Genomic DNA, 15,280 nt, shown 5'->3' on the forward strand with positions numbered 1-15,280 from the left:
TAAAACTGTGGGCATTCTTGAAAGCTAGAGGAAAATATACTGTTTGTATGCCAAGGGATGCTTTTAACTTGCTATTTAAACAAGCCCTATGCATGGGGAACAATTAATAGCTACATTGTCCCGCCTACCTCTCAGAAGGAAGTAGCTAAAATGAGGCCATCTATATAGAAAATGCTAAATCTTGGTAGGTCGGAGGGATAAATTAGGAGTTTGGGATTAATATATACACACTACTCTATACAAAATAGATAACCAGAAAAGGGACCTACTGTATAAAATAGGGAACTATATTCAATATCTTATAATGAAAAGAATGAAAGAGAAAGAAAAAAAAAAACCACACATATGTATAACTGAATCACTTTACTACACTTGAAACTAACACAGCATTGTAAGTCAACTACATTTCAATTAAAAAAACTCTTAAAAAAAGAGAAGGCACAATTTCTAGGTAATCTGTTGTTAACACATTGTACTGAAACCCACCATCATTATTTCTCTCTTTTCCAAGCAAGCAAAAACAAAGCCAAAAACAACATATTGGTCATCACTGACCAGACTCTTCAGCCTTGTTTCAGCAGTGCCGCCTTGACTCAGGGCCACCACCAGCCACTCACAGGGGAGTCCCTCCCATGTCCACTGCTTTCTCCTCACGTCTCCCCGCCCCTCACGTCTCCCCGCCCTCTGACACATTTAATCAGAATATCTCCAGGGGAGGGAGGTTCTCTCTGAAATAACCACCACCACCACCAAACATAAAACTCCGGTGAAATGATTATTTCCAAGGCCGCCTGTGCTGTGCTGTCTGACTGTATCACCCATAACACGCTATCTTACCAGATGACCAGCCTCACTTTCACTCTCACTTTGCCATTAGTTAAAGCTTTGGTGAATTAACTTGTCAGTCATAGAGATCACTTACTTGGAAAGAGTGTCTCAAAAGCACAATGTAGAAGCCTCTTGGGAAGACTCATCGTTATTTTACAGCTACTAATTAGATGGATTTGCTCCAACTAGAAGTGAAAAGATTCCCAAGTGTGTAGCTGAATGGAAATTTTGTTTCAGACACCAACGTTTGACTGGAAGTCTCTGCATTGTCTGTCAGGAGAAAAACCAAACGTAGAATTCCCCCAGAAACAATGGCCTCTGCATTCATGAGGACAGCCCAGCGTGGAGGGGTAGCGGCCATGCCTTGCATCATCCCTGGGTCTCAAGACTGTTACCTGTCAACAACTCCAGCACATAGCTGACTCTTCCATCCTGTCCCGCTCCCCATCACTCCCCAGGAGGCCCTTGGACAGCCCCACACCGTCACAGTGCCTGAAAGCCTCCCCACCCTCTGTGCTCATCTCTCCTCCCTCTCCTAAGCTCTCATCATGCTCCCAAACCCAACACAATGGTCACATTCCCAGCAAAGCTGCCCCCTCGATGGCCCCCCTCCTTGGCACAACCAGGTTCCGTGGGTTCTACGGTCACCTTTGTTTCAGCCTCTGAAAACAACCATCCGGCTATACACGGCAGCTCTCCTGGACCACAGACCCCACAGTAGTAGGCACCTTTCCTAGATCTCCGAGCATCTCAGTGCCCAGCACAGGGCCTGAAACAAGGCAGTGCTCACACATGGATTCTGAGGTCCAGGGGGAGCTTGACCTGAAATTCAAAGGGGTCACTGAGGCCAACGTGGGTTCTCCCGTGTTTGCCCCAAGATAAAGCTCTTTGGCCTGGGACAGGCGTCTCAGTATCTTTTGATGAACAGGCTGATCAACAGCACAGAAATGCAAGATGAATTCTCCCTCATCATCCTCCCACTGGGGACTCCTGTCTCTCTATACCTTAGAATGCTCTCTGGCTTACCCACCTCTCAGCAGTCTAAAACATCCCCCAACTGGCCAGGAAGGCTGGTGACTACTCTCTCTTCTTTGCCACAACAAAGTGATGATTATCTCTGGCCTCCAACATCCTTGGGCCAGGGCAAACCTGGAAATTCCAGCAGTGTGGGCTGCTGACCAGCGCTGGAGGAACCAATGAACAATCACAGGGCTGCACATTATTTTTTAATTTTACAACAAGCTCTAGAAGGCAAGTCATTTACCACTTCCCCACCCTGAAACAACAGAGCATCAGACAGTAGAGGAGGCCGGGAGGCCCTCTTGCTTCCCAGAGTCCCTGCAGCAGGCCCCGGTGAACAAAGCAAGGCCCGGCAGTGTGTCCTCTGCAGATGGCAGACACTCAGTCCATACTCAGCAGCACCAGCACCACTGAAGTCAAGGTTGTCCATCCAGAAGATTCCACCTTGCATCTCAAGATCCAGAGAGGGTTTAACTTCCAGAGGCAGACAGTAGGTGCCATGGCTGGAGGCAAAGTCCTCTGACACTGCCAAGGTCAAATGTCTTGACTTAAGGCTAGACGGGAGGGAGGGGAAGAGTAATGAGGTCAAGGAATCCCTGGACTGCTGAACTGGTGATTTTTTTTTTTTAAAAAGAAATGCTGGAACTGCAGTTCACAACGTTCACAAAAGAACATTGCTTGGGATTCTAGACCTGAGTGAAGAGAAACAAAGGCTGGGCTGACAAAGCCAGAACTTTATTCACAGTAGAACAGTCCTAAAGCTAAAATTCTAGAATTTATGAACAATGTCTTTTAAGAATGAGAATTCATAAACCCACCAGACCAGCTGACAGGGAAAAAGAAAAAAACACCAATGTTCTCTATTAAACAAAACCACACAAAAATTAATTCAATCTGCCTTCATTTCCACTCCTAATACCTCAGCCACCTCCCACCCCCTTTACCAAAAAAAACAAACATAAAATTCATGCACACTTGCACGCACTTAAATATTCAAGCGAAATACAAAATACTCAAGGAAATCTTAGGAATCACCTAAGGGTTTTTCACTAGCTCTTCAGATGCTCTGTTTCTCTAGACAAAGAATCAAGTTCTGACTGCCACATCTAAGCAATAAAAATCAGAGTTGGCTGAGATCCCCCTTCTCTGTCTCCTGGCTCACTGGGCAGTGAAGAAGAACCAACCATATGTCAAGAGGGAAGGCCAAGGCTGGCGTTCTGTCGGGGAAGCTGCCTGGTTGTCCTGCAGCCGGGGGCCTTCATGGGGAGCAGTCAGCAATACCCTCATGGGTACACTCGGCAAGGCCGCCCTGGGGCTCTGTTCCCAAGCATGAAGCTCAGAGTCCAACACCCAGGACGTGGGGAGAGGAGACGGTGTGGACAGGATGCTTGGGGCGGGGATCTCTGGAGACTGAGTTTTACTGCTTGTGGGCTTGAGAACAGAAACCTAAAGCAAACCATCATGAGATATCACAGACGGCAGCACTGGAAGAGATGATGTAGGCCAACTCTGCATTTTACATAAAATCCACTTACGGAGAAAGCAGAGAGGTGGTCTGCCCAGGATCGTGACTCTAAGAGCTTCCCTGGGTGTTGGCCTGCATCAATTGATCAGTCCACTGTTTCTAGCCAAGGTTTCTCACCGAAGTGGAGAATCATTTGTTTCCAGAAGGTTAGATTCTCCCATTCAACAGGCCTGGGAAATGCAGAAGAACCAGGTTCTAGAACCAACCAGTCTACACTGAACACTTCCCAGGAGTGATGAAAGCCTGATGCATCTGTTTCTCTGCCTTATCCTGCAGACTCTCCCCCATCCCCCAACATTTTGTAAAAATAAATAATTCAAAATAGAATGAAAATCCCAGGCAAGGACAGTTGCCAGCCTGAATATGTGCTCTGTTTCTTAACAGACTCATGAAACTCGTGCCTGCAGTTCACTCCCAGGCTCAGGGTGGATGGGAGAGTCTGACCTGCTGGGGCAGCACATGAACCCCTGGGACAGCAACTATAGACCAGTGCTGGCCTCTTATATATTAAATTTATCTTCATAAATAGAGCATCCCAACTCAAGTGACCATAATAAAGAAGGCCAAAGCTTGAGTGTTTTCCTCAAATAGCTACACACACCCTCAAATATCTATGAAACTATATCCAATATATCCACATGGCAAACTGGACAGCTCTCTATGGGAGCTTCAGTTGTCATGATAGTCAAAGGCCAAGTCTCAGACAGACCCAAATACCCATTCTCTGTTGGATAACAGAGATTAAGATGCAAAGCTCACTTTGCAATAAGGCTCATGACATATGTCTTTAAAGAAAAAGCCCGATTAATTTGATTTTTAAATTATTGGATTTCTGCCCTCCAACCCCCCACCACCAAACTTGGAACGTACTCAAATTTTCAAGGTCACATCTACGACATAAAACGGGCCCACCAGACCAATAGATATGGTCCAGTTGGGTAGGCTGCTGGGCCTACACATTTATTGATGTGATAGCGTTGGTGATCACCTTTCCCTTGAGTGAGCATCTCTGAGCTATGCCATTCAACATTAACGTGGGAACCAGTATCACATGGGTAATGAACTGAAGGACAAGGTGTCTGGGTTGAAGTTCATCCTAATGGTGGCCAGAAAGCCTATCTTCTAGCCATCCTAGGAGATTTGGGTTTAGTTTCCCTATTTTCTTCCCCTGTCAAAAAATATATCAATTTTCATTAATCACATTAGACCACTTTGGTTAGGTCACCATTAAAAGAAACTGGAGCAAACAGATGATTGGCCCGTTAGGAAAACCCAAGTGTAGTAACCCCTCCATGGAGCCTTCATAGCTCATCTCTTGAAGGTGCAGTGTCCAGGGAGGCTGGTGGTGGCAGGGCCTCTGTGTTCTTTGCATTGCGGTGGATGCGACTTTGCTTCCGGGACTTCCAGGCATGTGTCCTGTCCCAGTCAGTGGCCACCGTCTCATTGTCCCAGATGGTCGAGGTCTCCGTGTCACTCAGATACCCCGGCTGGCCTGTGTAGTGCGTTGGGTAGATGAGCAAGGGTTCTGCAGAGAAGGCTTTCAAGTCCCTGGATTCGTAATGCTCCATGTACTCAGCACTGAAAACAAGAAGTGGACAAGTGGGTGAGGGGGCAGAACACTTACAGAACAGGGGAAAAGGGTCTTGCTTGTTGCCTCCTAAATTCTCATGGATTTGATTATTTTTTAAATTGCGTCCTTTGTGGAAAACTTTAGCCTACAAACACAACAGAATTTTTTTTTTAAGGCTTTCAGATGATGTAAACAAATACACAAAGAAAAAGGTCAGGGTATTTCTGTTAAATTTGGATGGTGGTTTAGTCACTAAGTCATGTCTGACTCTTGCAACCCCACGGACTAAAGCCTGCCAGGCTCCTCTGTCCATGGGATTTCCCAGACAAGAATGCTGGAGTGGGTTGCCATTTCCTTCTCCAGGGGATCTTCCCGACCCAGGAATCGAACCTAGGTCTCCTGCATTGTAGGCAGATTCTTTACTGACTAAGCTACAGGGAAGATTCGAATTTAGATAGAGTAGCTTAAAAATGAATTTCAGGTCTTGTTCTAAAAATTAAGGTTTAAGCTCTGTTGGACCATAATAATAAATAAAGTGATCACTTTGTAGAAAATGCTTTGATCCTGGATTAGTGAATGAGACGGCTGGGAGCTGGAGTGAAGGTGTGAGTGACGTGGTGTAAGCTTGGAGGCACACCAACTTGGCTTTGCAGTCCAGCAACTTGTGAGTGTAAATGAAGGGACAAGGAGCCCTCTCCCAGGGCTCCTCTGCCGATTACATGAGGTGACATCTGCTCAGCAGCTAGGTTTCAATTTCCTTTCTGTTAAAGAGGATGATGGTTGACCTCCATGTTTCTGTCAGGTAGCAGAGATAAAAATTGGTCTCTGACATGTTGTCCATTTTTACTGAGGACAGGAGACAAAATGGGCAAGATGCAGGACAAGAACACTGAACTGCTACAAAGAAGACCATCTAGGGAGGAGACCACTCAGCAATGAGAGAAGGAGTCAAGATTAGAACCTGGTCTCCTGCTCCATTAACGAATTTAGGAAGCATCGATCAAGCAGTTAGCATGGGTAGAATCTGGCCTAGACTCTAAGGACACAGAGATAAAAGATGGTTCCTGTCTCAGAGGCTCACAGGTTCCTGGGGAGACTGACACATAAACCCATCATTTACCATCTTCTTGATACAAGCACTAGGTCTAACGGAACTATGGTCACTGATCATCACACTGTCTTCTTCTGTGGACGCCCAGCTCAGAGGCCATCTCCACTCTTCCCGAGCCTCTAACACATCTCTGTGGTTGTAGGTATCACAATATATCACAATGACTGTTCGTGAGTCTGGGTTCCTGACTAGCTTGTGAGTCACTGCCTGGCCAAGAGTATACACAATGGACTAAAACAAACTGAAAAATTTGAGGTGCTTAGGAAGATGACCTTCACCTTGAGGTGTATGGGTTTATGGAAGTAAGAAAATCAAAGATAAGAGGAGCAAGCATATTATGTGCAGTTAAGCTACTCACTGGGTATTAAAGAGGACTCCTATGCAAGACTCACCATTTCTGCCTTATATCCCCTGTTTGTAAAAGGGGGTAATCACTCGAGTTGGCCTCTCTTGTCATGATTATGGAAAGATCATTTAGGAAAGGAGTCCCCTTTTAAAAATACCAAGTATTACCCCAAACCAAGCATCATAATTCATGAATGAATTATGCTTAAGGGGTAGGCAGGCAGTTCAGGGCAACTCACACAGGATGCTTGTTGTACATGATTGGCAGAAACTCATCCACTGGTAGCATCTTCCCAAAAGGATCTGCTCCAACCAGCTTTTGTGCTCCTTCCAGAGAGATGACGTAGCCGAGTGTCCAGTAGGAATAGTCAGCTTCAACCAGATTTACCACATTGGGCACAGCTTTCTCTGGTTCTTTTACTTGCATTCTCTTCCTACCAATATAACTAAAAGGAAACGGGTGGAGGAGAAAATTCCAATTTGAGTATTAGACGTCCATAAGAATGGAGCACAGCTTTGCAGACACTTTTGAAAGCTTGGACCAACTGTGTCTTATTTCAATGCATCACACGACAGGGCACAGCACATCAATCATGGTTGTCACCATCTTCCATCAGTCAGGCCATTTCTGTGGTTCCACTTATCAATAGCCCAACTGTCCTTGCCTAGCAGGCTGTTAAGGCCTGAAAGTTGAAATGTAGAGACTAAAAGATCTTTCAGAAGTTAGAGACGAGATGGTGGAGTAGAAGGACTCGAGCTCACTTCTTCTCATAAAAACACCAATATCACAACTAACTGCTGAATGACAATTGACAAAAAAGACCAGAACCTACCAACAAAGATATTCTACACCCGAATACAAAAAAGTCACAATGAGATGGAAGGAGGGGCACATTCGTGATGGCATCACATCCTCTACCCACCAGGTGGATGATTCACAAAGGGGAAAAATAATTATTTCTCATAAGTCCTCCCACAGGGGTGAGAGTTCTGAACCTCATGTCAGGCTCCCCAGTCTGGGGGTCTGCCATCAAGAGGAGGAGTCCTCAGAGCACTCAGCTTTCAAGGCCAGGGGGCTCGACTGCAGGAGAAACTCCACTCCTGGGGGTGCACACACAGTCTCGTTCACAGCAGGACCTGGGCAAAGCGGTGGCTTCAGAGGAGTGTCAGACAAAGCCACCTGATGGTCTCGGGGTGTCTCCTGGGAGGCGGGGGAGCGGCTATGACCCAGTGCGGGGACAAGGACACTCGCTAGTGCGAGCAAATGAATATAAACACTGTTAAAATAATATTTAAAGGAATAAAAACATGATCATCTCAATATATTCAGAAAAAACTTTGACAAAATTCAACACCCATTTTAAAGAAAAACAAAACAAAACTCTCCAGAAAGCAGGCATAGAGGAAACCTACCCCAACATAATAAAGGCCAAATATGACAAACCTACAGCTAGCATCTTTCTCAAAGATGAAAGCTGAGAACATTTCCTCTAAGATCAGGAACAAGACAAGGATGTTCACTCTCACCATTTTTATTCAACATAGTTTCAGAAGTCCTCCACAGTGATCACAGAAGAAAAAGAAATAAAGGGAATCCAAACTAGAAAAGAAGTTAAACTGTCACTGTTGCTAATGGTATGATACTATACATGAGAAATCCTAAAGACGCTCCCAAAAACTACTAGAACTCGATGAATTTGGTAAAGTTGTAGGATATGAAATTTTTCAAGTTTTTTTTACTTAAAAAACTAAAATAGAACTGCCACATGATCTAGCAATCTCATTCCTGAGCATATAACCAGAGAAAACCATAATTTGAAGAGGTACATGCACCCAGTGTTCATAGCAGCACTGTTTATAATAGCCAGGACATGGAAGCAACCTAAATTTCCATCAACAGAAGAATGGATAAAGAAGATGTGGTACACATACACAATGGAACATTATTCAGCCATAAAAAAGAATGAGATAATACTATTTGTAGAACCATGGATGAACTTAAAGATTATCATACTAAGTGAATTAAGTCAGACAGAAAGAGACAAATATCATATGATATCACTTACACACAGAACCTGAAAAAATGATGCACACAAACTTATTTACAAAATATAAGTCACAGACTTAGATAACAAACTTATGGTTACCAAAAGGATAAGGTGAGGGGGGGGGGATAAATTAGGAGGTTGGGATTAACACATACACACTATTATGTATACAATAGATAATCAACAAGGACCTACTATACAGCACAGGGAACTACACTCAAGATATTTTGTAATAACCTATACGGGAAAAGAATCTCAAATATAAATGAATCACTTTGCTATATACCCAAAACTAACACAACATTGTAAATCAACTATACCTCAATATTAAAAAAAAAAAATCTCTTAAAAATTTCGTGACAAAAAGCAGATTTTTTTCAGATCATTTCCCAAAGGTAGTAGAGGATTTTCAGCTGTGTTTATAGAGGTTGGAAGAGGACAACAAAGACCAGATGTGAGAATCCCACGTTTTGCTTTCAAGTCCCTAGAGTTTCAGTCTGTTGACCTGATATTTTCTGCACAGCTCTCCAAATGCTGGTGGTAAACACAAGAAAGAGAATGCTTTGGAAAAAATACAGTCCAAAGTGAAAGACCTAGGAACCCAAGAGTAGCTCAAGAGTGTTTCCTCTGGGGAAGAATGAATGTCAACACTTGTGCAGTTTGCCTTCCCTCACCCATGTCTGCCCATGTCCTCCATGAACTACTTCTGCAACACAGAATGTACCCTCAGCCACTCTCCCCATCCCTAGTCCACCCATGGATCTGCGATCCATCGCTTTTGTCTGGAGCCTAGTTGTTTCTGCTTGCCTGCACCAAGTTGAGGAGATCTGGCCTTCTGCCTGTCAGAGAAAGCTGAATTCCTCTATTTTGCTCTAAAAACCATCTCTTTCAATATTTAAGCTATCCTCCTTGTTGAAACATCCTAGGATGTATAGAATAAGACTGTGTTCACCTTCAGTTCTTCTGGAGATAAATATAGCCAACTCTCAACCACAGCCTCTTAAAAACAAAGAGCCTGAATTTCTTTCAAGTATCAAGAGAAAGAGAAAATCCTACTGAACGCCTGAATTGTGAACAGAGTGACTGAGGAATTAAGCTTATACTCAACCTGCTATACTAAATTTAAACTGTAATTTTAAAATTGAAGATGTGTAAAATATTTTTTCTCTTCTTCAAAATGTATTATTTTGGTAGGGCTACAGTTTACTTCAACAGTTGAAAATTTAGCATATGGACTGAGGTGTGTTGTATGCATTAAATACATATTGGATTTTGAAGACTGAATGAAAAAAGAATATAGACTAAGTCACTAATAGTTTTAAAATACTGATTATATGTTAAAATAATATTTGGATATGTTAGATTAAATAAAATGTATTATTAAAATTAATTTCACCTATTTTTATCTTTTTAATATGATTACTAGAAAATTTTAAATGATGTGGCTTCCCAGATGGTGCAGTGGTAAAGACTTCACCTGCCAATTCAGGAGGCACGAGAGATACAGACTTGATCCCTGGGTTGGGAAGATCCTCTGGAGGAGGAAATGGCAACCCACTCCAGTATTCTTGCCTGGAAAATCCCATGGTCCCTGGGGTAGCAAAGAATCAGATATGCCTGAGCACACACAGAAAATTATAAATGATACGTCTCACATATTTCTATTGGACATGCTGCCCTAGATAATTTCAATGGCTTGTTCTATTTTCCCCCACTTACTGTTTCCTTTTTCTGGAGAAATTTAATATTGCTGTCACAGACAGCCTATATGCTTTCATATTTTGAGTTTAAATACATTTGCTTTATTCATTTTATAAAGTGAGATGTGAAAAATTGGAAACAGCTATAATTCTTTGTGATTAGATAACAGATTTCAATGGAACACTTGCACTTGATCAGTGATGGAAATTTAGAAAACATCTACCCTGCTCCGTCTGCTGTATCCTTATCAGAACAATAACTCTTCTTTCTTGGATCTGTTGGTACTCTTTCCTGAGAAATGCATCAACCAAACTACAAGTGAACAAGGATATATGTCAATTCTAAGCCTTAGACTCCCCAAATCCAGTCCTCTGAATCCAAGGCTTAAGTGAAAGTTGCCTTTGTACATGTCACATAAGCATGAAATAGCTTTCAAGCTCCATGCCTGTGGGGCCTTAACCACAGGCTGCAGGGCCACAGACTCAGAAAGCCTGAGGTGCGAGAACTGCTAGAGGATTCTAGAGACAACGATCAGAAGAGACAGTGCAGAATCTCAGCGCATGACTGGTACCCGACAGGGAGCCAGTCCCTTCATTACATAGTCCTGGGTCTAATTCCCACGGTTACTTGAGTCATTACCAGGTTTCCTCTGAGCTCTGAATGGTACATTTTCTAATAAGCAAGTATTCCACCCGAGTGCATAGTTAAGTTTCCCTCCGAGGATGGGAGGAACGGGGACAGCTTGTGGGCTGCAGCTGCTAAAGGAACAGCCTCTGATCTGATGAAATTGCCTTTGACACACAGCTGGCAAGTGAATATGACGCTTGGGAACTTTCTGCCTCATTGGAGAGAAGTAAAAAGTGTCATCTCATTGTAAAAACAAAATGAGAGAGGGAGAGAGAGATCTCAGTTCCCAGAGAGACAGCGAGAGCGAGCGTGCTCAGTTCCCAGAGGTAGCAGGCAACGAGCATTATCTAAATGTCAGCTCAGAGCCAGGACTCCCTTGGTGAGTCTGGTTTTCCTAAGATAGCCCCTGACCCTCCAAACCCAGCTGTCAGCGTTCTCCCTGTTTGAACAGATCCCCTCCCCAACAGGTGCTCTCCCGTTGACCTTCCAACCCCCGCCCCCCACGCACCATCAGAGACTGCAGAGGAAACCCGTCCTCCAGGGAGCTGATGCTCATGAGTGACACAAGTGGGACCCGCGTTCCTGGCACAGGCCCTCCGTGTACACGTCCTGTGCGCCACGCTGCTTCATGGGTGGGTTTCTGCTGTGTTTTCACGTAAATGCTCATTCTGAAAACCCAAGATCTGCAGGCAGATTCCAAGTCTCAAAGAATTTGCCATACTTTCTCACCCCAAAGAGTATATAGATGCAAAAGTGAAAGTGTTAGTCACTCATTCTTGTCCGACTCTTTGAGACTCTGCCAGATTCCTCTGTCCGTGGGATTCTCCAGGCAAGAATACTGGAGTGGGCGGCCATTCCCTTTCCCAAGCGATGTTTCTGATCCAGGGGTCAAACCCAGATCTCCTGCATTGCAGGTGGGTTCTTTACCATCTGAGCCACCAGGGAAGCCCCCAAACCAGTGGGTATCCCCTACCTACTTCTTGTTTCTGGGAGAGAAAGCCAGGTAAGTGGAAGCTTGAGCCCCACCTCCTATGAGTTGGGGTTCTCAGTGCTAAAAGAAATGAAAGAGTTCTCAGTACTCTTAGAAAAGCTTGTTGTCTTGTCACTCACATCAGTTCCCAGTCCAGCTGAACTCTATCAATGTCATCCATCAGCTTCATCAGCTTCTTTTTAAACTGATGTTCAAAACGCACGTCGTCCTCAATAACAAGAGTCTTCTCCAGCTCCCGGTCAATTACCTGTAAAGGTCAGGGGGAAGATACCCTATGAAAAGTTGGTACTTATTTATCTAATCAAAATAGGTATTAAAAAGCCAAAAGTATGGTAGCACAACACATAATAGCTCGTAACTGGAATCTGGGCAAAGGTTCATCGACAGTAAAATGGTCCCACTCTCCTCCCTTCTCATGACAGAACTGCACATCTGAATGAAGCATTATTCACCTCTTTCCAGACAGAGTAATGGCTAAGGAAGCAGCCAATTTCACCCCTGGTTAGAGGCCTGGAGGAGTAGGGATCTCGATATCCAGGCAGCATCTCAATATTCAGGGCCTTCAGCTGGCTTGTGTTGAGTGCCCTGTAAGATAGAACATGGCCCTAAATTAACACATTGAGAGGTCCCCACCGCAGAAGCCAGGAGAGGGAGGTCTGTGTATTCCCCAGGGCCTTTATGCTGAGCAGGGCTCCTTAGGAGCTCCTCAGGGGGAGTGTGTTGTAGCACTGTGAGCTTTGTGAAGACAAGATGTATCCCTCACAACACCCGACGTAGTTCTAAGTATCATCAGTTTCTTGGCATCTTTGAAACAGTATTTTCCTAATGAAGGAGACTGGCTAATAGAAACATTAAATATTATTAAACATTGAAAGGAATGAGGACAGGAAAGAATCATAAGAGGAATTGTACACATGTGTACATCTTTCCTTTGGAGCTAAAAATTAAAATGCAGAGAGAGTCATGTCAGCAAGAGAAGTGACTCACTACAAATGAAGTATTCTCAGTAAGATTAATTTAGCTGATTCTCATCTGAAACCGTGGAGGCCAGAAGGTTGACATATTCAAAGTGCCGACTCAGAGAGACTGTCAAACAAGAATGCTGTATCCAGTCAAGCTAGACCTCAAAAATGGAAAAACCAGGATGTCCCAGATAAACAAAAACAGCGTCCCTAGTAAATCTGCTCTATGAGAGATTCGAAAGGGAATCCTTCAGGCTAACATGAAAGGAAACCAGAGAATAACTCATATCCACATAAAGAAATGAAGCACTGGTAAATGCAAGTGCAGGTGTTTGCATGCGTGCTAAGTCACATCAGTTGTGTTCGGCTCTTTGTGACCCGATGGACTGCAGCCTGCCAGGCTCTTCTGTCCACGAGATTCTCCAGGCAAGAATACTGGAGTGGGTTGCCATGCCCCCCTCCAGGGGATCTTCCCAACCCAGGGATTGAACCCGTGTCTCTTATGTCTCTTGCATTATCAGGCAGGTTCTTTACCACTAGCACCACCTGGGATAGGTAAACATAAACAGTGTAAGTATTCTTTTGTTCATAAGTTTTTCCCTTATCTGATTTAAATTATAGCTGCATAAAGCAATAAAAGCAAATAATGTATAAAGAGCATATAAAGAAATAATTAGTGTGACAACAGAACAAAGGAAGGGGAAGGAATAAAGCTCTATAGGGGTTAAGTTTTTCCATAGTATTGAAGTTGGTATTTTTTTATTGAGATATAATTGACATATAACATTAGTTTCAGGTGTACAATATAAGGATTCAATATTTTGTACTTTAACATCTTAATTCCTTTGTTTATATTTCTGTATATTTTTAGTTATTAGTGATTGCCCTACAGATTATAATTAACAATCTATAGCCATCAAGTTCATATTAATAGTAGGGTCCTAGAAGAAAACAAGAGGATAAAACTCCCTGACACTGCTTTGGTGATGATTTTTTAACTTTGGCTGAAATTAAAGGCAACATCAGCAAAATACACATTCTTCAACTCTATGTGCAGCATTCTCTAAGAAAGACCATATGTTAGACTATATAGACCATAAATAAAGCCTCAGTACATTTTAAATGGTTGAATTCATACAAAATATGTTCTACAACCACAATGAAATTAAAAATTGATAGGAAACTTGGAAAATTCACAAATATGTGAAATTAAACAATATACTCCTTGATAGCCAATGAGTCAAAGAAACCACAGAGGAAATGAGAAAATATTTTGAGACAAATGAAAATGAAAATAGCATACCAAACCTTACAAGATGCACCTAATGCAGTACTTAGAGGGCTGGTTACAGGTACAAATGTCTATATGTTTAAAAAAAAGAATCTTAAATAATCTGCTTTTCCATTTTAAGAAACTGGAAAAAGAGCAAACTAAATGCAAAGCAAGCAGAAAGAAGGAAATAAATGAAACAGAGAATAGAAGAAAAGACAAAAACAAGACCAAAAGTTGGTTCTTTGGAAAAGAACAAAATTGATAACCCTTTTAGCCAAATAAAAAAGACTCAAATTATTTAAAATTAAGAATGAAAGAGGGAGCAATCCCTACTGGTCTTGTGGAAATAAAGAGGATTACAAGAAAATACTATGAACAACTATACATTAACAAATTAGATAACCTAGATAAAATGGACACATTGCTCAAAAGAAACAAACCAACTCAAGAAATAGAAATTCTGAATACCTGTAACAGTTAAAGAGGTTAAATTTGTAAAGATAAAAAAAAAGTTCCAAAACATGGTCCAGGACCAGATAGCTTCTGTAAAGAATTCAAAATTCTGCCAGACATTTAAAGAATTAACACAAATCTTTCAAACCCTTACCAAAAATTGAAGAGGATACGCTTCCCAACTTATTCTATAAAGTATCATCCTGATACACAACCAGAAAAACATCACAAGAAGACGAGAGACCAATATCCCTTAAGATAAATAGAAAAATCCCCAAGAAAATACTAGTAAACAGAATCCAGCATCACAGAAGAGGGATTACACATCATGACCAAATGGGATTTATCCCAGGATTCTAAGATTCATTTAACACGTGGGGATAAAAAGTGACACATCATTATTAACAGACGAAAATTTCATGATCATCTAAATAGACATAAAACTGGACAAAAATCCAAGTGTATATGGAGTATTTATATTCCCCCAAGTTCATATGTTGATAAGGACGTGGAGCCATCGATCCTAAGGGTAGAACTTCCGTAAATGAGATTAGTGCCCTCATGAGAAAGCAAAAGCTTGCTTTCTCCCCTCCCTTTGCTCTCTGCCATAGGAGAGTACAGCAAGAGGACAGTGATCATGCTGAGTTGCTAAGTTGGGTCTGACTCTGTGACCCCGTGGACTGTAGCCCACCAGGCTCCTCAGTCCATGGGATTTCCCAGGCAAGAATACTGGAGTGGGTTGCCATTTCCTTCTCCAGGGGGATCCTGCTGATCCAGGGATCGAACCTGCAGCTCCCGCATTGGCAGGCGGATTCTTTTACCACTG

The 15,280-nt window shown here is 42.7% G+C and overlaps 1 protein-coding gene across 1 annotated transcript in view; it reads right to left on the reverse strand.

The window, feature by feature from the left end:
- Positions 1-390: 390 nt before the first annotated feature.
- COLGALT2 (collagen beta(1-O)galactosyltransferase 2) overlaps positions 391-15,280 on the reverse strand; it is a 115,903-nt gene continuing 101,013 nt past the window's right edge. The window contains exons 9-12 of the mRNA XM_065936190.1: positions 12,219-12,351; positions 11,886-12,013; positions 6,639-6,845; positions 391-4,951 (exon numbers count right to left, since the gene is read on the reverse strand). Coding sequence (XP_065792262.1) covers positions 4,675-4,951; positions 6,639-6,845; positions 11,886-12,013; positions 12,219-12,351 — 745 coding nt within the window. The 3' untranslated portion in view covers positions 391-4,674. The remainder of the gene's footprint in view (positions 4,952-6,638; positions 6,846-11,885; positions 12,014-12,218; positions 12,352-15,280) is intronic.

This window comes from Muntiacus reevesi, chromosome 5 (genome assembly GCF_963930625.1).
Source record: "Muntiacus reevesi chromosome 5, mMunRee1.1, whole genome shotgun sequence".
In the NCBI taxonomy this organism is placed as follows: Eukaryota; Metazoa; Chordata; class Mammalia; order Artiodactyla; family Cervidae; genus Muntiacus; species Muntiacus reevesi.